This window comes from Petaurus breviceps, unplaced genomic scaffold (assembly GCF_028583685.1).
Source record: "Petaurus breviceps papuanus isolate PSGF00001 unplaced genomic scaffold, PetGlider_PUasm1.0 90604, whole genome shotgun sequence".
NCBI classification, from domain to species: domain Eukaryota; kingdom Metazoa; phylum Chordata; class Mammalia; order Diprotodontia; family Petauridae; genus Petaurus; species Petaurus breviceps.
Genome location: NW_027187285.1, coordinates 5,199,162 through 5,221,628, shown reverse-complemented (window position 1 = coordinate 5,221,628; position 22,467 = coordinate 5,199,162). Strand labels below are relative to the sequence as shown.

Sequence of the window (22,467 nt, the reverse complement as noted above, 5' to 3'; positions counted from 1 at the left end):
GGAACAACCAATGTTTGGCTCTAATTCATGTGGCATTGACATTCATAGCAAACCTGTTAAGTTAGTTTAGCAAGTTTGCATATTTATTGGCTATATTAGCTTCTCAGTATTGATTTAGACTAGCACACTCCACACCCTTATTCATGCTGTTACTTGACTTGCACTGAATGACTGGGGAAGTAAAATTCACTTTTCTAATTAACTGTAAAATTAATTTTCTTTTGGCTTAAGAAAAAGTTTGAATTTTTAAAGTTTTTATTAGTATTTTATTTTCCACAGTTACATGTAAAACCAATTTTTAACATTACTTTTTAAAACTTTGAGTAACAAATTCTCTCCCTCCCTCCCCACCCTATCCCCTCATTGAGAAGGCAAGCAATTTGACATAGCTTATACATGTGTAGTCAAGCAAAACATACTCATAGTAGTCATATTATGAAAGAAAACAGACAAGAAAAAAGTCAAGAAAAATAAAGTAAAAAAGTATACTTCAATATGTATTCAAAGATCATCAGTTCTTTCTCTGGGAATGGCTAGCATTTTTCATCATAGGTGCTTTAGAGCTGTCTTGGATCATTGTATTGCTGAAAATAGCTAAGTTATTGGTGACTGATCATCTTACAGTATTGCTGTTGCTTTGTACACAGTACATTTCACTTTGCATCAGCCCATGCAAGTCTTTCTAGGTTTTTCTGAGAGCATCCTATTCATCATTTATTATTCTACAATAGTATTCCATCATAATCACATACCACGACTTGTTCAGCCATTCACCAATTGATGGGTATCACCTCAACTTCTAAGTCTTTACCCCAGAAAAGAGCTGCTATAAATATTTTTGTACATATAGGTCCTTTTCTTTTTTTGTTTTTTTTTTTTATCTCTTTTGGGATACAGACCTAGTAGTGGTATTGCTAGGTCAAAGGGTAATGCATAGTTCCAAATTGCTATACAGAATGGTTGAATCAGGTCACAACTCCACCAACAATGGATTAAAGTCTCATTTTTCCCACATCCACTCCAACATTTATCATTTACTTTTTCTGTCTGATTTCTAATAAGTATGAGGTAGTACCTCAGAATTGTTTTAATTTGCCTTTCTCCAATCAATAGTGAATTAGAGTATTTTTCCATATGACTATAGATAGCTTTGATCACTTCATGTGCAAACTGATAATATCTTTTGATCATTTATAAATTGGGGTATGGCTCTTAGTTTTGTAAATTTGAATCAGTTTTCTCTATTGAAAAATGAGGCCTTTATCAGAGAAACTTGCTTCAAAACTTTTTTCGCAGTTACTATTGCAAACTGTATTTCCCTCCATCCTGTTCCCCACCCCTGTTTATTTCTCTTTCCTTTGATTCTTTCCCTCCTCCAATCTGCCGTCCCTCCTATTATCACCCCCTCTTCTCCTATCCCCTTCCCTTCCTACTTTCTTTTTTTATGTTTTTAATTTTTAAAAATATAATGAATTTATTTTTAGTTTTTAGCATTCACTTTGATAAGATTTTGAGTTTCAGATTTTCTCCCCCCCCTCCCCAAGATGGCATGCAGTGTGATATAGCCTCTACTTAGACATTCGCGTTAAACATATTTTCATATTAGTCATGATGTAAAGGAGAATTAGAACTAAATGGAGGAACCAGGAGAAAGAAGAAACAAAACAAAACAACAAAAGAAAAGGAAACCAATAGTATACTTCCATCTCTGTTCAGATTCCAAAGTTCTTTCTCTGGATATGGATAGCATTTTCCATCATGAGTCTTTTGGACTTGTCTTAAATTCTTGCATTGCTGAGAAGAGCTAAGTCTATCAAAGTCAGTCATTGCATAATGTGACTGTTACTGTATACAATATTCTCCTGGTTCTGCTCGTTTCATTCAGTATCAGTTCACATAAGTTTTTCCAGGTTTTTCTGAAGTCCTCCTGCTCACCATTTCTTATAGCACAATAGTATTCCATTACATTCATATACCACAACTTGTTCAGCTATTCCCCAATTGATGGGCATTCCATCAATTTCCAATTCTTTGCCACCACAAAAAGAACTGCCATGAATACTTTTTGTACGTCTGGGTCCTTTTTCTGTTTTTATGATCTCTTTGAGATACAAACTTAGAAGTGGTATTGCTGGATCAAAAGGTATGCACATTTTTATAGCCCTTTGGACATAGTTTCAAATTGCTGCTTTCCAGAATACTTTTTGTATGTCTGGGTCCTTTTTCTGTTTTTATGATCTCTTTGAGATACAAACTTAGAAGTGGTATTGCTGGATCAAAAGGTATGCACATTTTTATAGCCCTTTGGACATAGTTTCAAATTGCTGCTTTCCAGAATGTTTGGATCAATTCACAACTCCACCAACAATGAATTATGTTCCAATTTTCCCACATCACCAATGTTTATCATTTTCCTGTTTTGTCATGTTAGCCAATCTGATAGGTGTGATGTGGTACCTTATTTGCCCCTCCTACTTTCTTGTAGAATAAATAAGATATATTTCTATACCCAATTTAGTGTCTATGTTATTCCCTCTGAGCCAATTCTGATAAGAGTAAGGTTCAGTCATTCCCCCTCACCTCCCCTTCTTCCCCTCCACTGTAAAAGCTTTTTCTTACCTCTTTTATGTGAGATATTTTTCCCTATTCTACTCCTCCCTTTCTCTTTCTCCAAGAACATTCCTCTCTCACCTATTTTATATTTTAGGTATCATCCTTTCATATTCAACTCACGTTTGTTTTACTCTGCCTTTTTGTGGGTTCTGCTGATCTAGGATTTGTTTAGATTAATTTTTAAAAAGTTTTTGGAGGGGTTTGGGGGAAGTTTAGGCAAGTCCCTGCCTTTATTCTGCCATCTTGGCTCTATCCCTCTGAATTGTTTTTAAACTAGTAAAACTTACGACTTTGTAGAGACAGTTTTGAACAAAAATTACAGTTCATATTAGCCATATTACCACAGGCAAACATTTTAAAGTAAGACATTTTATTATTATTTAAGACATTTATACCACAACAAGACATTTTCCTTAGCACCAAATGTTTTTAGAATTGTAACTAGTTCTTGTAGTAGTGATTTCAGCAAACATTTTAGAATGTTGTTTTGCTAGAGTAGCCTAGTGAGTTTAAATTTTTATACTTTAAAAAAAATATTTGTAGTTATTCTCACAAGAATGGTTTGCCATGGTAGAAATACATGAAAACTTTGGCTCTCTAAAAATCAGCCAATGACTTCTTGAAAAGGTTCCCATTTGTATACATTTTAAAGTTTTCCCTCCCAAGTCTAAAACATCCATGGTAAGCATGGTAAATGGTAAATGGTAAATGGTAAAGCATTAAATGGTAAGCAAAAGATTTGATGATGGCATGGATGTTAGCTCCAGGTAATAATTTGTTAATTTTATGAACAAAGACATCATTCCTAAAGACCTACTCTGATGTCTTATCACTGATCTACTTCAGCTACATACAGAGATGGTCTTACCCTTTAGTCTTCCATCAACCACAGGTGTTCCATTTCCATGTTCATGAATTCTGAAATTCCTTCATCTAACCATAATCTTTTATCATCTATATTTCCCTCTGCCTCTTGACTGCTAACCCTGTTGTTCTTCATCTTGACTGACTTCCAATCCCTGTATTCTTTCCCATAGCATCATCCTTGCTCTGGCCACACCTTTTCCCCTTCTCTATCTTGACCCCTTAGTGAGCCAATTCAACTCTCTTTTATCTTCTACACTTGAGACCTTTGCCCCCTTATTCTATTGTCAATTATGTTTTGATAAACGTCATCTTTGAATTACTCCCACCTTACATCTGCTGCCTTTGCTCTTGTGTACAGCTGGATGGGGTTAGAAAATATGATTAAGCCATTCTTCCTAAATTCAATCCAAGTTTATGTTATATAATTTCAACTGGGCCTCACTATGGTAAGGCAATCCTTTTATATCTCCCTAATCAATTCATTACCCCACTCACCAAAGCAGCCATTTCAAACTTTTTCATCCTTTCTCAAGCCTCTCTTAGCACTTCTCCCCATTCTCTCAAGTGAGAACTTTGCTTCATACTTCACTGAAAAAAAATGAGGCCATTTACCAAGATCTTCTTTTCTCTTCCCCCTTCATCTTACATCACTTAGATTTCTTTCCCTACTATCTCTTGCTTTACCTCTGTCTCACATGAAGGAAAGTTTTTTTCCTTGCCAAGGAAAATTCTTCTGCATCTATCTTGGAACCCATTCCCTCCCATCTTCTCTAGTTTGACCTCTCTATTATCCCCAATCTCACTAATATTCAGTCTCTCCTCTTCTACTGGCTTCTTCCCTGATGCCTACAAACATGCCCATGGTTCTTCTATCCTTAAAACCCCCTCATCATTTGATCCTACTATCCTTGTTACCTATTGTCCCATATCTCACCATTCCCTTCCTGGCTAAAAACATTGAAAAAGCCCTCTGCAATCAATGCCTCCATTTCCTATGATCTTACTGTTTTTGTGCTAATTTTGGCCTAACAATCAACACTAAGAAAACAAGTTCTCCACCAACCAGTACTGTATCACCCATACATGGAACCATTGGCTGCAACATGTGTACATGGAACTATTGGTTACAACAAATGGGGAAATTTTGAATTCTATGGAAGTTTGCTTACCTTGGCAGTATACTTTCCATGCATGTACACATAGATGATGAGGTGGGGGCTCATGTTGTTAGAGCTAGCTCAGTGTTTGGGAGGCTCTGAAAGAAAGTGTGAGAGAGAAGAGGTATTAGACTACCTACCAAACTGAGGGTTGTGCCTGCTTCATTGTTGTATGCCTGAGAAACCTGGATAGTATACCAGTGCCATGTCAGAAAATTGACCCACTTCCATGTGAATTGTCTTAGGAAGACTCTGAAGATTACCTGACAAGATAGGATACTCCACTCTCTCGTGCTGAACTGCCAAGTAATCAAATTCTACTGAAGAGCGTGCATCTCCTGTGGGCTGGGAATGTAGCCCAAATACCCAACATATATTTACCTAAAAGACCATTTGACAGAGAACTAGCACAAGGCAAGTGCTCACACAGAGGTCAGAAGTGGTATGAGGATAGTATCTCTCAAGGTCTCTCTGAAGAATTTTAGTATCAGTTGTGAGACATGGGAGACACCGGCACAGGATCGCCCAGCATAGTGTGCCCACATCAAAGAAGGCTCTGTGCTCTACCGGCAAAGCAGAATTGCAGTAGCACAAAGGAAACATGAGATATGCAAATCTATGGACATCTCTATCCCAAATGTTCAAATGGACTATCTCTGCTCAACTTGTGGTAGAACCTTTCAAGCTCATATTGAACTGATCCCTGAAGGTGAACTCACTGTACCTTGATCCCAACATCATTATGTCATTGGTTCTCTTTGAGTAGAAAAGATAAACAACAACTCTTTTTTAAACCCTCTAGTCTAGTTTCCAACCCTCTCATTTAACTGAAACTGTTCTTTCCAAAGTTATGAGTGGTCTCTTAATTGCCAAATCCAATGTTTTTTTCTAAATCTTCATCCTTCCCCACCCCCCACCCCTGCTTTACAGGTTTTGCCACCGTTTATCACCCTCTTCTCAATACTCTCAATACCACAAAAACCTAGAAAAGAGGGAGCTTCCTCATAGGTTTTCATGACATTTATCTCTCCTGGTTTTTCTCCTATCTTTCTCCTACAGTCTGACCACTCCTCAACCTCCTTTGTCAGCTTTGTGGAAGTCACAACCTCTACCAGTAGAGGTCCTCCAAGGGGCTATCCTTGGCCTCCTTCCCTTGCTCAATGATCTCATTATCTTCCTTATCTATACAGAGGAGTCTCAGATCTATTTATATAACCCACTTATCTCTGACCTCCAGGGTTACATCTCCAGTGCCTATTGAATATCTCAATCTGGATGTCCTCTAGACTTCTTAAATTCAACATGTTAAAAACATCTCATTATCTTTTCCCAACCTCCTCCCCCTCTTCTGAACTCCCCTATTACTATAGAGGTACCACCATCCTTCTAGTCACTTGGGCTCACAATTTGGATGCCATCTTTGATTACCCATTCCTTCTCACCTTACACATCCATCCTATGGCCAAATCTTGTTGTTTCTACCTTTGCAATGTTTCCCTTTTCGTTTGCTTCTCTCCTCTGACACTCCCGCCATCCTAGTAAAGACCCTAACCACCTCATGTCTAGACAATTGCAGTAACCTGCTGATTAGTCTCCCTGCCTCAAGTCTCCCACCCCTACAGTTCATCAAGTGATTCTCCTAAAGCACAGATCTGACCATGTTACCCCTTTCCCCACCTTAGCAAACTCCAGCAGCTCCCTGGTACTTCCAGGATCAAATATAAAATCTTGTTTGGCTTCTAAAACCCTTCACAACCTGGCTCCTTCCTACATTTGCAATCTCCTTAACACTTTACTTCGTAATACAAGCCTTCTTGCAGTTCTTCACATTTCCTGGCTCCTTGCCTTTTCACTGGGTATTCACCCTAGGCCTGGAATGCTTCTCCTTGTCTCTACCTCCCGGCTTCCCTGGCTTCCTTCAACACAGCTCAAAGCCTGCCTTCTACAAAACTACAAGTCTCCTCTCCTCATAGCCCCAGATCTTCTCTCTGAGATTACCTATTATGCATCAAATATATATCTGCATATATATATATATATATATATATATATATATATATATATCTTATGAGTACATGATTGTTTTCTTGTTGTCTCCTCCATTAGAATATGAACTTCTTGAGGGCAGGGCACTTGTTTTGGTTTTCTTAATCTCACTTAGCAAACACTTAGTAGTTTATTGATTGACTTATGTAAAAGATCCTAGATTCTCAAAGGCAATGCCAAAAAAAAATGCAAACCCTGGACTTACCTAACTGGAAAGGCTTAGAATATGACCCTAGCAGGACCAGCCATCAGGTTGTGATTTTTTTTTTTAAGAGGAACAACTTGTGAAGACAGCTTATAAAGTGTAAAGACTTTTGGGTCATGTGATCAGTAGGATGGGACGCTAGGCATTTTCTCTAATCCTCTTGACCTTTTGAACCTTTCCAAGATAAGAAGGCTAAAGGTAAAAATAATTGCAGCTGTCTCCATAGGATAAGATACCAAGAAACCCAAGGAGGTGGCAACCTGATGAAAATAGCAGAGAAGACTAATCCGTAAAATACTCATTCAGTACCTCATATCCACCACCCCATGCTCTGGAGGCCTGCACAAGGCATCCATGGGTTTCTGTAATGAGATCCATTCAACAATTCTATTGTTACTGCTATTGTCTTGGCCACCACATCCTCCTGATCTAGCCCTTACCCTACATTCTGTGGCAATAAGCAACAAAATTCAACTCTCCCTGCTTCATACTGCTACCTAACCCAGCCCTATGGGGAAATGTAGAGCATAGGAGAGCATGAATCTTGCTGTGACTTGGGCAGCAGTGGTATGTAGTGCAACAATACTTAGAGAACTAAGAAACAGAGGGAAGTGTACAAGGGCAGCAGCATTTGTTCAAGGCTCCACTAAGCCTGAAGGAAAATGAACTGGAATCTAGTTGAGGCCAGATCTGTCCACCTGAAGTCACTTGGGGCAGACATTGAGTGGGGTGAAATGTGACTTCCCTATCATAGGAAGAGGCTAAGGTCCAGTGCTCAGGAGATCCACCATCAAAGGGAAAGGAGTCAAAACAGGGGAGTGTGTGTGTGTGTTGGCGGGGGAAATGGAAATTGACAAAGATCTAAGCAAGAAGAAAACTCAGTTAAAAACCATGAGCACAAACAGATAAACCAACAGAGAAGCTATTAATAACAAAAAGGAGAATGGCCTCCAGGGTATTTAAATGAGTCCAAACATCTCGAAATAAATATCACAAGGCAAAAGAAAATGAATCAGCACCTGATGATGCAGAAGATTCTTTGGTTTCCCAAGAGAACATGGAAACACAACAGTATGTTCTTGAATGAGTATGTTCCTGAAACAGAGAAATAAGAATGAGGAAAATAGAATTTGTGGCCTGCACAGCAGAAATAATAGACAGAATAGAAAAACTTGAATCCTGGGTGGCAAATTTCATCAAAGAAACTAGTGGGAGACCAGTTCACTGGGAATGTAAATTACTCAGATATGAAGAAAAATCTGGAAGAAGCAATAAGCATTAATGTTAAAAGAAAACATGATCTCTGTACAAGCAAAACAAATTAATCTCAAAGATAGGATATGTTGAGACAAATAGAGCATTATTGGTCTCCCAGAAGAACACAACAGGTAAAAAAATATCTAATTACTATAACTTAAAAACGAATACAAGAAAGCTGCCCAGAACTTCTGAAAACTTTCAAAAAACAAAGAACTAGGTGAAAGAATCCATGGGGTCTTTCCGTGAACTTACTGCACAGAGAATGTATGTACCTTCATAGAAAGTTTTTTTTTTTTAATTAATGAAATGAGAACTCTTGGAGGGGAAAAAAATGGAAAAGAAATGAAAGCTATGAAAAAAAGCATTGGAAAAGGTATTAACAATTAAAAACACCAGAGCTGTGAGAGAAACTTTGACGTTTAAGCATAGGAGTGAAGAGAAACATAAAAACATAAAATAAGCAATAATAGACCAAAAAAGGATAAACTGCTTGCAATCTTTTTCATTCACCTTTCCAAAACTTGTTTACCTCCATTTTTGCACTTGATCCTCACAAAACACTTGTGAGGAAGTAAGAGGCACCCCTTCCCCCATTTCAGATGAAGAAATTAAGTCTCCAAAAAATGAAGTAATATGTATCCAGGGTCAAGTTAGTGACAGTGCCTGGACTATATAGCCCAGGTTGTTAGATTCCTTCTGCATTTAAACACTTTACATTAATTAACTCTGTTAACCCCAGCTCTAATAAGGGACCACTGTCACTATCTTGATATGGGGCCCAAGGGGCCAGCCTGGTCTTGTGGTCTGGGCCAGGAAATAAGAGGTCTATGGGTAGATGGAGAGCTCCTTGAAAAGATGTCCAGCAGGTTTGGAAAACTTCTTCTTGAACTTGTGGATGTAGTCACCAGTGATGTAGTCAATGATGAAGATGTCCCAGAATAGAATGATTCTGCCTACCACCTTCATGAGCAATGCCCAGTTCCCTGGTCCACAGTTTGCTATAGATCTGCTCACAGCCTGAGCTTTCTAAGGTGCACACATTAATGCTGACCTCATCCTGGCTATTGTTCCACCGGCTGTACTGGCCAGCGCTTTTCTGTGTCTCCATTCTGCCCAAGGTGGGAGTGAGAAGGGGTTGCCCTTAGTGCAGAGCCCAAGTCAAGGGCTGTGGTTCTCCTGCTGTGGTGTATTAAGTTCCTCGAGGGAACCTTGCTCTTCTCAGTCCTAGGAAAGGATATTGGGTGCAGAGGTGCTGCCCTCTTTATCTCACCTGCAGCACCTCATCTTTTCCTTACCTCCCAACCCAGTTTTGGAAAAGGGGAGGGGTATGAGAGAGAGGAAGGGTTAAGAAATTAGTCCTAAGCAAAACAAACCCTAACTAAGGTTATACAAAAATATGTATAGCTCTTTTTGAAGTGTCAAAGAGTGGGAGTCTGGGAGGGAGAAAATTTGGAGCTCAAAATTTTATTAAAAATGAATGCTAAAAATTGTCTTTACATGTAATTGAAAAAAAATAAGTACTATTAAAAAAGAACAAAACAAAAGAATCATAATATGAGGGGGTGCCTGTCAATTAGGAAACAGCTGAATGAGTTGTGATATTTGGACATGATGGAGTGCTGTCTTTGGGGGAATTAATGAACAAACTTATAAAATTAGGAAATGACCTATAAGATATCATTGTAAAAAGAAAAGAGAAGAATAAATACTATGGAGTGTAGAAAAGAAGATGATGCAGTCAAAATAAAAGAATAAACTTAGGCAATGATTGACAGATAAATCACAGATAAAAATTTTGGGAAAGTCTTTATTTAAAAATTTTTATTTTTAGTTCCAAATTCTCTCCCTTTACCTGTTGAGAAGGCAGGAAACACAATATCCATTATACATATGAAATTACACAAAACATATTGTCACATTAGCCATGCTAAGAAAAAAAAAGACAAAGAAAGAGAAAAGAATATGCTTCAATCTGTACTCGGAATCCACCAGTTCTCTATCTGGCAGTGGATAGCATTTTTTATTATTATGAGTCCCTTGGAATTATTGTGGATCATTGCACTGATTAGAGTTACTAAGTCTTTCACATTTGATTATGTCCAAATATCATTGTTACTATGTACATTGTTCTCCTGGTTCTGCTCATTTCACTTTGTATCAGTTCATATAAATCTTCCTAGGCTTTTTGAAATCATCCCCTTCATCATTTCTTATAACATAATAGTATTCCATCACATTAATATACCATAATTTGTTCAGCCATTTCCCAACTGATTGGCATCCCCTCAGTTTGCAGTTCTTTGGTGCCACAAAAAGAACTGTTATAAATATTTTTGTACATTTTGTATATTCCTTTTCCTTTGATCTCGTTGGAGAATAGACCTAATAATGATATTTCTGGGTCAAAGATTATACACAGTTTTATGGTCATTTGGGCATAATTCCAAATTGTTTTCCAGAATGATTAGGCCAGTTCACAGCTCCATCAATACTGCATTAGTTTACCTTTTACTCATAGCTCCTCCAGAACTTGCCATTCTCTTTTTCTGTCATCTTAGGCAATCTGTTGGGTATGAAATTGTACCTCAGAGTCGTTTTAGTTTGTATTTCTCTAATTTTGAGTGATACAGAGAATTTTTTCATATGGCTATTGATAGCCTTGATTTCTTCTTCTGAAAACTGCTTGTTCATATCCTTTGACCATTTATCAATTAGGGAATCTCTTTTTTTTTCATTTTTCAAATGCTTTATTAACTTCTGATTTACATCATTAATTTCTGCCAGATTTTGAGTTACAAATTTTCTCCCCGGTTTCCCCCTACCCACCACCCCGAAATAGCACTCCCACAGGATATCCTCTCCTCCAATCTGCTCTCTCCCATATCTTCTCCCGTACCCCCTTAGACTTTTCCAGTAGGGCATGGTAGATCTCTATGCTCCAGTGCCTGTATATCTTCTTTCCCAATTACATGTAAGATAGTATTAATAATAGTATTTATGTATATATAATTTTAAACATTTGATTTTAAAACTTTGAATTCCAGATTCATTCCCTTCCTCCCTTGTCACCCACCCTTACTGGGAAGATAAGCAGTTCAGTATAGATTGTACATGTGTAGCTAATGCAAAACATTAACATAGTAGATATATTGTAAAAGACTGACTATATTTCCCTCCCTCCTATCCTACCTCCCACTTGTTCTATTCTCTACTTTGATCCCGTCCCTTTTCAAAAGTGAGTGCTTCCAACTTCCCTCCCCCCCAGCCTGCCCTCTCTCCCATCATCCCCCCTTTCATCCCCTTCCCCCTACTCTCCTGTAGGATGAGATACCCTATTTAGTGTGTATTTCATTCCCTCCCCAAGCCAAATTCAATGAGAATAAAGTTGACCCCCTTTTGCCTTCCTATTTTCCACCTCCATTGTAACCCTTTACCCTTGCCTCTTCTTTATGAGATAGTTTACTCCATTTTGTCTCTCTCCATCTCCTCTCATTATATTCCTCTCTCACCTCTTAATTTCCCCTTTTAAGTAACATACCTTCCTATTAAAATTGGTCCTGTGCCCTCTATCTATGTATACCTGTAAGCATATATACACACATTCACATATGTATTCATATGCCTGTATACCCTCCAATATAGACATATATATTTCTATTCCCTTCAACTATTTTTGTACTGAGAAAAGTTTCATCAATTACAATTATCGTTTTTCCATGTAAGAATGTTAATAGTTCTACTTTGATCAATGGCTTATGATTTCTTTTCCCTGTTTACCTTCTCTAGCTTCTCTTGCTTCTTGTATCTGGATGTCAAATTTTCTATTCAACTCTGTTTTTTTCATTAAGAATGCTTGAAAGTCCTCTCTTCTACTGAATGACCATATTTTTCCCTGAAAGATTATACTCAGTTTTGCTGGGTAAGTGATTCTTGGTTTTAATCCCAGCTCCTTTGACCTTCAGAATATCCTATTCCAGGCCCTTCAATCCCTCAGTGTAGAAGCTGTCAGATCCTGTGTTATCCTGATTGTGTTTCCACAATGTTAAAATTGTTTCTTCCTGGCTGCTTGTAATATTCTCTCCTTGATCTGGGAATTCCAGAACCTGGCTATAATATTCCTAGGAGTTTTCTTTTTGGGATCCTTTTCAGGAAGTGATCAGTGGATTCTTTCAACCTCTATTTTGCCTTCTGGTTCTAAAACATCAAGGCAATTTTCCTTGAGAATTTCTTGGAGGATTATTTTTAGGTTCTTTCCCTGATCATGGCTTTCAGGTAGTCCAATAATTTTTAAATTATCTCTCCTGGATCTATTTTCCAAGTCAGTGGTTTTTCCCATGAGATGTTTCACATTGCCTTCTATTCTTTCATTTATTTGGATCTGTTTAACATCATCTTGATTTCTCTTAAAGTCACTAGCTTCCCTTTGCTCCAATCTAAATCCGAGGGAACGATTCCCTTCATTGAGCTTTTGAGATTCTTTTTCCATCTGGCAAATTCAGCTCTTTAAGACATTCTTCTCCTCATTGCCTTTTTGAGCCTCTTTTGCCAATTGAGTCAGTCTGTTTTTTAAGGTGTTATTTTCCTCAGTCAGGTTGTTGACTCTCATTTTGTAATTTTCTTGCATTGTTCTCATTTCTCTTCCCAATTTTTCCTCCATTTCTCTTATCTGCTTCTTAAGGTCCTCTATGGCCTGTAACCAGTTCGTATTTTCCTTTGAAGCTTTTGGTGCAGGAGTTCTGACTTCACTGTCTTCCTCCTGTTCCATGCTTTGCTCCTTTTTGTCCCCAAAATAGGAGTCTAATTTTGGAGTCATCTGTTTGTTTTGCTTCCTTTGTCTGGTCATGTTACTCCTCAGTCACTTGACCGCTGGGCTTTTTGCCACAGTAGGACTCTGCCACCAGACAAGGGATCTTCCGTCCCAAACACTGGGGTTTTCTCAGCTGTGGGAGGTATTAGTTGGGTGCCCTCTCTGAAACCTCCACACACTCTGGCAAGCTGGTCACACAACCCCAGGACCTCCACCCTAGACCACAATCCAGATCCAAGCAGGTTAAAGCAAGAGCGATTACCCCTCAGACTGGTCGCTTGGTCCCCCTACACTCTCTAGGCCAGGAGCTGAAGCTGCCATGTGGCACTGTCTGTGCTGGGCATCTCATTGGCTTCTTGCCCTGGGGGCAAAAGCCAAAACTCTCCTAACTACTGGTTCCAAAGTCCACACTGCACTGACCTCTCACTTTGTCCTTTGCTTCTATGTGTTGATGAATCTGGAAACGACCACAGCTGCTGGTGATCTGGAGTCACTCCAGCTGGAGGCTGGTCAGGCCCACCCTGGTGCTAAAACCTCCAGCTCATGGGGGCCAGGGCTCGGCTTCCAGAGCGCTGCCTGGCCGACTCCTGATGGCCTGCTGTGCTGTCCTCAGTGGGAGGTTAGCTTCTCTGTGTCATTTTGTGGGTTCTGCAGCTCCAAAGTTTGTTTAGAGTCCCCTTTTACATGGATTGGGGAAGGTGGAAGCTGGAACCACAGGGAGGTCCTGCTTCTACTCTGTCATCTTGACTCCCAGCTGGAATGACTCTTAATTTTAAAAATTTGATTCAGTTCCCCGTGTATTTGAGAAATGAGACCTTTATTAGAGAAACTTGCTATAAATTTATTTCCCAAATTTCCTGCCTTTGTTCTAATTTTTGGCTGTATCACTTTTGTTTGTAAAAAAAAAATAGTTTGAAGAAAATTTTAAAGGTCATCTAGTTAATTCTCACTTCATAGGTGAATAAACTTAAGACTACAGAGTTTATATAACTTGCCTAAGGTAGTATAGGCAGTAAGTGGTAAAACTGGACCTCAACTCCTGTGACTCCAAGTTCAGTGCCCTTTCCACAGCATGCTATGCTCCCTATCAGTAAAATGAGCAATGAGGGAAAAAGAACAAGGGGACAGTTCTAGATGATTGAAACTGAGGGTCATCAGCATCTCTGAAAACAGTGAACAAGAAAATGTTCTGCCACATCATTTAAAAAATCATCCCCAAAACTTCCTAGAACTATCAAGAACAAGTGACACTCTAAGAATAGGTAAAAAAAGCAAAAGAACCCTCAGACAAGAAGAAATTTAAAATTCAGTCATGATATCAAAGTTTGAAACTGTAGCAACAAAGAAAAAAAGTCCTTCAAATTTCCCAAAAGAAAAAAGAAATTAAATATATAAAAAAAGCACCAATCTGGATCTTCCCATGTTTTCTTATAAAAGTGGCTAATGAATTTGCAATACAGCATATATAAGATGGGATGGGGGAATGTGTGCTTCAATTCCTGAATAAATTTCTTTTTTTTCCTCAAGGCAGTCGGGGTTAAGTGACTTGCCCAGGGTCACACAGCTACCAAGTGTTAAGCGTCTGAGGTCATATTTGAACTCAGGTCCTCCTGAATCCAAGGCTTCTTCTCTATCCACTACACCACCTAGATGCCCCTTGAATCAATTTCTAGTAAACCTAAGCATTTTATCTGAAATTTAAAAACCCAAACATTTGGAAGCCAAAAAAAAAAAAAAAACAACTTCAAAAAATTCATGGGAAAAAAACCTTATACATGAAAAGTTTCAATGTGAGCATCAATGACATCCTGGAGAAGTAAGTAGCAATATTCAACCCTTCTCCCCTTAAAAAATGGGTATCTAAAATCAGTTTGCAGTCACCAGTGAAGTCTCAATTAGGAGACATGATTCCAAAGGGAGAAAGGAAGGAAGAATATAAGCATTTATTAAGTGATTAGCACTTTTTACAAATATTATCTCATTTGATCCTCACAACAATCCTAAGAGGCTGGTGCTATTATGATCCCATTTTTACCGTTAAGGAGACTTAAACGAGGGTTAAACATCTTGCTCAGGTTTGCACAGCTCGTGCCTGGAAAGTAAAAACAAATGTCAAAGGGAAGCTTAGTAGTTTTCTAAGAAAAAACAGCAACAACAATGGAATATCAAGGAGCCAGCAAAGCAAAGTGTGAAGAGGTTCCAGGATCACTCTGATGGAATTATAGCGACTGCCTATTGGACGGTGGCACCAGACAGGATGCAGGGAACTCCTACGAACTAATTGTCTGAAGAGCAGTCACGGTCCTTAGTGGCCTTTAAAAAGTTAACGTTGTACATGGTAACAGCAATATTGCACAAGAGTCCTGTGAGAACTGGACTGTGAAGTTCATTCTTTACCTTTCCCCCTTGAGAGGGAGGATGCTAGTGATTGAAGAAGATTAGGAAAGATTTCATTTATAACATGGTGGTTGAGAGACATTTTGAATAAAGAGTAATTTTATGAGGCAGAGGTGAGGGGAGTTCATTCTAAGCATGGAGTCACAGAGATGGGAAATGGAGGGATTGTGTGTGTGTGTGTGTGTGTGTGTGTGTGTAAAACAGAGAGAACCATTTTGGCTGACTCTCACATTCAATGAGGTGGAAAGACAGGTTTGAAACAGGTTGTGAAGGACTTTGAAAGCTTAACAGAGGAGCTTGTATTTGACCCTAGAGGCAATAGTAGGCAACCCCTGTAGTTTATTGAGTAGGGGTTAGCTCTGTAGTTAAGGAAAATAATTTCTGCAACAGTGTGAAGAATGGATACAGAGCAAAGAGAGACTTGAGGCAAGAAAACTAGTGCAATAATATAGAAGAGAGGTGACAAGGGTTTGAACTAAGATGGTAGAAATGTGATTATAGAGATGCAAGAGATATTGGGGAGATAGAAATACCAAGACTTGTCTTCAAGGCCTTTGCCATGAGTTCCCTATTCTCCTCTCTTCCCAAATTCATATCATTCAACCATCTTCCCACACTATCTCTTCTTTCACCCTTGACTCCCACAGGAAGAGTGATTTGTTCTCCTTGACAAGGCAAACCCCTCTATATGTACCCTTAATCCCACTTCCTCTTGTCCTCTGCAGAAGATTGTACACTCTATCATCCCCACTGCTCTCCCTATCAATTAAATCCTTCCCTGCTGCCTTCAAGCATAACCATGGCTCTCTAACCATTAAGAAAACAAAAAAACAATGAACTCTATCTGACCATTCTTTCTAACTGTGATGTTATATCTTTCCTCCTCTTTTTGGCTAAACTCTTAAGAAAGCCACCTACACTGTATACTTTTACTTCCTCTCCTCTCACTCATTTCTAAATCCTCTACAATCTGAGTTCCAACCTCAACATTCAATTGAAATTGCCCCATCTAAAGTTCCAAATGATCTTTTAGTTGCCAGCTACACAACCTGGCTCAAATCTATCCTTCCAACCTCATTGAACATGAGAGCCAGTCAGAATAGTTTTCTCTGTGCTGCACACACACACACACACACACACACACACACACACGAAAAGGAAACTTTTCTGTCCTATTAGCTGATCTGATAGGTATAAGGTGGCACCTAAGAGTTGATTTAAGTTGCATTTCTCTTATCCATAGTGATTTAGAGCATTTTTTCATATAACAATAGATAAATTTGATTTCTTTGTCTCAGAACTGCTTGTTCATATCCTTTGACCACTTATTAATTGGGGAATGGCTTGTAATTCTTATAAATTTGACTCAGCTCTCTATATTTGAGAAATGAGGCCTTTATCATAAGCACTTATACAAATTGCTCCCTCATATTCTGCATTCCTTCTAATCTTGATTGCATTGATTTTGTTTGGGTAGTTCTATGATTCTTAACTTCTTCCTCCTGTTTTCTAGGTCAATTGTTATTTATATGAGATACCTTACATTTAATTTTATTTTTTGCACTCTTTTGACTTTGTTTTAATATTTCTTGTGGCCTCATGAAATCATTGGTTTCTAGTTGGTCCTTTCTCATTTTTAGGGAGTTTGTTGTTTGGGCAAGGTTTTGTGTCTTTCATGCTAAGCTATTAATTCCCTTTCCAATTCTTTCTTCCATAACTCTCATTTCTCTTCCAATATTTTTCTCCAATGCTTTCATTTTATTGATTAAATTTTTAAAATTCTTGCTTCATCTCTTCCAGGAATTTTAGTTGAGTTATGCCCAAGCTATGTTTTTCTCTGAGTTATTGCCCATAGATGTTTTGGAGTCACCCTTTTCTTTCGGTTTGTGTCTTGAGAATTCCTGCTATCATAATAGTTCTTTAGTTTTGGTGGTTTTTTTGTTTGTTTGTTTATTTTTTCCATTCTTCCAGCCTACATCTCTGCTTTAGACTTGATGTTAGAGCTGGTTCCTGCCACATTTCTGGAAGGAAGGTCTGGGCTGGCTGGTCTTATTGCTATATTGGGATATTGAGAGATCCAGAATTTCAGGGACAGGTTGGGAACCTGCAAGTTTTCAGTGCTCTCAAAATGGTCTGATCCAAGGCAACCTCTGCTTGCTGCCCTCCTGCAAGTTTCTGAACTGAGTTTGGGTCTGTGTGAGAGTAGATTGCTGCTTGACTGTGCCCCTATAAGCCATCTGGAAAGCTCTGTTGGTTCAAAGTGGTAGAATTATAGACTCCTTTTTGGTCTGATGCTCCTCCCTTTGCTATTCCTTTGCAGGCTTGGATAGATGCTAGAAGTGAGACCTTGCTCTAAGTCTGGGCTCTGAACCATACCACTACGGCTGCTTCTGTTGCTGTTGGCTACTGAACTTCCACCTTTCTCAATACGCTATCTAGGGTCTCTCCACCTGTCGACATCATCTCCATGCACAAGTCCTCTTCTCACTCTACCCTGTATCTGTGACTGGGAGCCTGGTAGGGGGTGACAAAGGTGTCAGTGCACACTTGTCCTTTTGTAATGATCCATTTTGGGTCTGGTGGTGCCTTGCTATGGATCCAGAACCTCCTCTTGCTTTGGTGCACAGCCTTTCTCTGGACATTGGAGTACTCCCTGCACAGAATGTTCCTGGCCTGACTGTCTGCAAACCTTTTTGTCTGAACTGGAGAAATGACTCACTGGAACTTTTTTTTGTATCTCCCTATCAGGATTCTGTCTAGTGTGTTTCTAGATCTGTCTGGAGGAATTCATGGAGGATAGTTCACCACACTGCTTCCTATTGCTCTTACATCCTGGCTCTATTGCACCAATTGCCTTTTGAACATCTCAATCTGGTTGGTTTGTAGGTACCTTAAATTCAACACATCCAAAACAGAACACCTTATCCCTTCATTCCTTCTTTCCAACTTCCTTATTACTGTTGAGAGCATCACCATTCAGCACCACTGAGTCTTGAAAGCTTGGACCTCTCATGTTCATCCCATATCCTGTGTGTTATCATGTTTGTCATTTCTATCTTTGCATTTCCTGATATATGCCCCCTTTTCACCACTGTCCCTCCCATTCAGCTTCTTGCCACCCTATGCCCTAACTATTGCTATTACTTTCTGATTGGTCACTTTGCCTCAAGGCTTTCCCCACTCTATTCCATTCTCCACTTTCTGCCAAAGTAAATGATTTTGCTAAATCCTGACCATGTCATCCCCACCACTAGATAAATGCCAGTGACTCCATAATATCTCTAGAATAAGATAAAAGACTCTCTGGTTGACATTTAAAGCCCTTTATAACTTGGTCCCTTCCTACCTTTCCAGTCTTCTTACATTTTACTTCCTTCCATGAACTCTCTGATTCAGGTTCCCTGGTCTACTTACTGTCCTTCTCATGTGACATACCATCTCCTACTCTTTCGGCCTCTTCACTGGCTAGTATATATAACACTTCAAATGTGCCTTTGTGCTGTTGATTTAATTGATTGAGTGATTTATTATTCTCATCACCGAGACAGAAGAAATGAAAAATGACATCAAAAATATTTTTAAGGAATATATTTGAATGTGGTAGAAAGAGCCAATACTGGGGGATTGGGGGGGGGAATCAGGAGATCTGGGATCTAGTCCGGCTCTGTCCCTAATTGGTCATGTGATCTGGGGGTTCTTTGGCAGCTAGTGATAGAAGGCTGAACCTGGAGACAGAAAGAGCTGAGTTCTAATACAGCCTCAGACACTTAGCAGTTATGTGACCCTGGACAAATCCCTTATTCTCTGTTTGCCTCAATTTCCTCAACTATAAAATAGAGATAACAGCACCTACTTCATAGGGTTGTTATGTGGATTAAATGAGATGGTATTTGTAAAGTACTATGCACAATGTCTGGCACATAAGAGGTACCATATAAATGCTTATTTCCTTGCCCTATTCAGTTCCTTTTCAGTTCTCTAAGATTCAATTTCCTTTTCTATAAAATGAAGTATTCAGATTAGATGTTTTTAAAGATCTCTTATACTTCTAATGGTTTTATCTCCAGAGTGTGCTAAGAACTTGGAGTTAAAAGTTCAAGGGGATAGTTCATAAAGCATATTTTTTTTCTTCTGATTTCTATTGTTTGCTCTCTTCCATTTTCTTTTTTTTTTTTTTAGTGCCCTCCTTTGACTGAAATGAGCTCAAGGTGGCATTGAGAAGGCATTGGGAAGGATCACAGAATCTTACAGATTTAGAGCTGGAAGTGGCTTTAGAAGGTCATCTTAGTCTAACCTGTCATTTTACAAAAGAGGAAACTGAGACCAGGGAAGTTAAATGATTTACCCATGATCACAGAGCTTGTTAGCGGTAGACTTGGGATTTAGACTCAGGTTCTTTGACCGTAAATATGATTGGTTATAATTATTAGAATAAATGGGAAAGTATGTCCTATTTCCATTGCCTACAACTGAAAAGGAAAAAAAAACATTCCAGGTGTAGTGTTCGAAATTACTCTGGACAATCTCTCACAGGGTCAAACTCATAGTATAAAAAGGCTTAATGTATAAAAGTTACTGCTTAAGGAGTCTCTGGCTGAAGGGCAGGTAAGGAATTCATCAAACAGGCTTGAGCGGAGTTGGTCTGGAACTCCTAGACACTCCCCTTAATGAAATGTGACTGGATGACTAACAAGTAGGAGGGGCTGTGCGTTGTCTGGTTACACCAGTCTGATCTTTCTTTACAGAACTGTTTGGACACCACCAAAATTCCAAGCTTTACTTCAGAAATCTATACACTGTACCAATAATGGCTAAACAAGACAAGAAACTTTATCTGGGAAAAGACCATTCAGAGCCAAGCTAAGCCCAGACCTGCAGAATGGTTCTGAAAGAAGCATTGCCTAACCTGGTTGTGTGGCTTCTCTGTACTTGGATTCCAACTTTGCTCACAGGTAACTTAGTAGTTATTTGGGGCCTGAGGAGGGGGGGTGGTGGTGGGGAGAAATAAGGAAAAATACCTTTCCTTCGGTTTGAAAACTCTATATGGAGGTATCCAAAAAGATCTTGTGTCTGTGTTTTTAAAATAATAACATAAAATATCCCCAAAAGGTAAATATAAGTTTAAATTAGAATTCTGTCCATCTTCCAACTTCCAGCTAGCAAGCTGGAAAGGACAGAGAGACCAAAGAAGATGCTTATGACATAAATCAGGAGCTCTAAAGGCTGAAGGAATCCTACCAAGTTTTGCTTCTTTTGTCTTTCTTGTTTTCCAGTTTCTAAATCTTAAAATGTATATGCTCTGGAGGCTTTCTTCCATGTGTGCTTCAAGAAGGAGAATATGTTATGGGTTTAGAAGTTCTCACTTCAATACAACCCTATTGGGGGAGGAGCAACTAATTAGCATGAAACTAGTTCCAAACCTTGTAAGAAATTATTTCTCACACAAATTCGGATCATTTCATAAAAAGCAAGAGGAAGGAATATAACGCTTTATAAAAAAAGCACTTTTAGATGAAAGGAGTTTTCTCAGCCAACAGTTTACTACAGACTTTCTTACCATGCTCCAATTTGCTTGTTACTGCTTGTTGCATCATTCTGAAATCCTAGCCTCAATTGTCTTAGATTTGTTTTCATGTCACAACTTGCTTAAGAGGGGTTTCTTTCTCTAAATCTGCCTTTTCAGTGTTGACTTGAACCTATAACAGTATGTGTATTTCTTTTGAAGTAAGGGCAATCTCAGGGCTTACATGGGACAGCAGTTCAGAAATGGTGCCATTTGTAACCTTTAGACCACATTTCTTTTTTCCTGAGAATTTAAATTATTATTTTATCCTGCTACATCCTTACTCAAAATGATCAGTGAGTCTTTGGTGATTGTGACATCCAGTCTAAACTCTTTAGGACCATCTACAATCTGGCCTAGTCCTATGTCTGCTCAACCTTATTTCTCCAAATGCAATGTCAAACCAGGCTTCTTACAATCCTGAGCACATGGAGTACTATTTCCCCCTTCTTATCTCTGCTTGTATCACTCATTGCCTAGAATGTTTTCCTTATTTCCTTTCTCCCTCTGAATCCGTCATTGCCTAATTCAAGTATATTCTTCTCCATGAAGTTTTCTCTGACTGCTTCAGTCTTCACAAATTCTCTCTCTTCTAAACTTCTATAGCAGTTATCTATATTAATAATGTTTAATTCATACATACATGCAATATGATATAAATTACATTGTATTACAAACTATTGCTCAGTCATTCAGTAATGTTCAACTCTTCATGATCCCATGGACCATACTGTCAATGGAGTTTTCATGGCAAAGATACTGTTTTGCCATTGCCTTCTCCAGTGAATTAAAGAAAACAGAGGTTAAGTGACTTGCCCAGGGTCACACAGCTAGTAAGTGTCTGGTTTGGATCGGAGCTCAGGTCTTCATTACTCCAGGCCCAGAGTCCTATGCACTGAGCCACTTAGCTGCCTACTTATTGAGTACCAGCCTTGTATTAATAACGCGTCATATTTCTATGGCATTTTAAGGGGCATTTGTGCTTTACTCACAACAATCCTCTGAGGCAAGGAGTACAATAAAATTATTGCCACTCCAGAGACTCAGAGAGGCAAAGGTAAGTTGGCCAGGATCATACATCTAATAAGAGCTAAAGTGAGGATTCAAACCCTGATTTCCTGACTCTGACCAAGTTCAATGCCTTTTCCTTTATTACAGACAAAGTTTCATGTTTCTGTTTACCCAGATTATAAACTCCTTCTGGGAACACTCATGCTTCTTTGGTATCTTTCACAGAATACATATTCAATAGGTTCAAATACATACTTCTTGGTTGGTTGATGTTTTGAAGGAGGACTTAGGAAGTATAGCATTAGTGGGAGGCAGAAATTCAGTATACACATACATACATGCATAGATCTTTATCTATCATCTATCTATCTTTCATCTATTTAACTATCATTGATCTATCAATCATCTATCTACCTATCTATCTACCTGTCTATCATCTATCTATCTATCTATCTATCTATCTATCTATCTATCTATCTATCTATCATCTATCTATCTATCTATCTATCTATCTATCTATCTATCTATCTCTATCTATCTA

The 22,467-nt window shown here is 38.7% G+C and overlaps 1 protein-coding gene across 1 annotated transcript in view; it reads left to right on the top strand.

Moving 5' to 3' along the window:
* The first annotated feature begins 20,044 nt into the window (after positions 1-20,044).
* IL20RB (interleukin 20 receptor subunit beta) overlaps positions 20,045-22,467 on the top strand; it is a 30,562-nt gene continuing 28,139 nt past the window's right edge. The window contains exon 1 of the mRNA XM_069063907.1: positions 20,045-20,304. Coding sequence (XP_068920008.1) covers positions 20,232-20,304 — 73 coding nt within the window. The 5' untranslated portion in view covers positions 20,045-20,231. The remainder of the gene's footprint in view (positions 20,305-22,467) is intronic.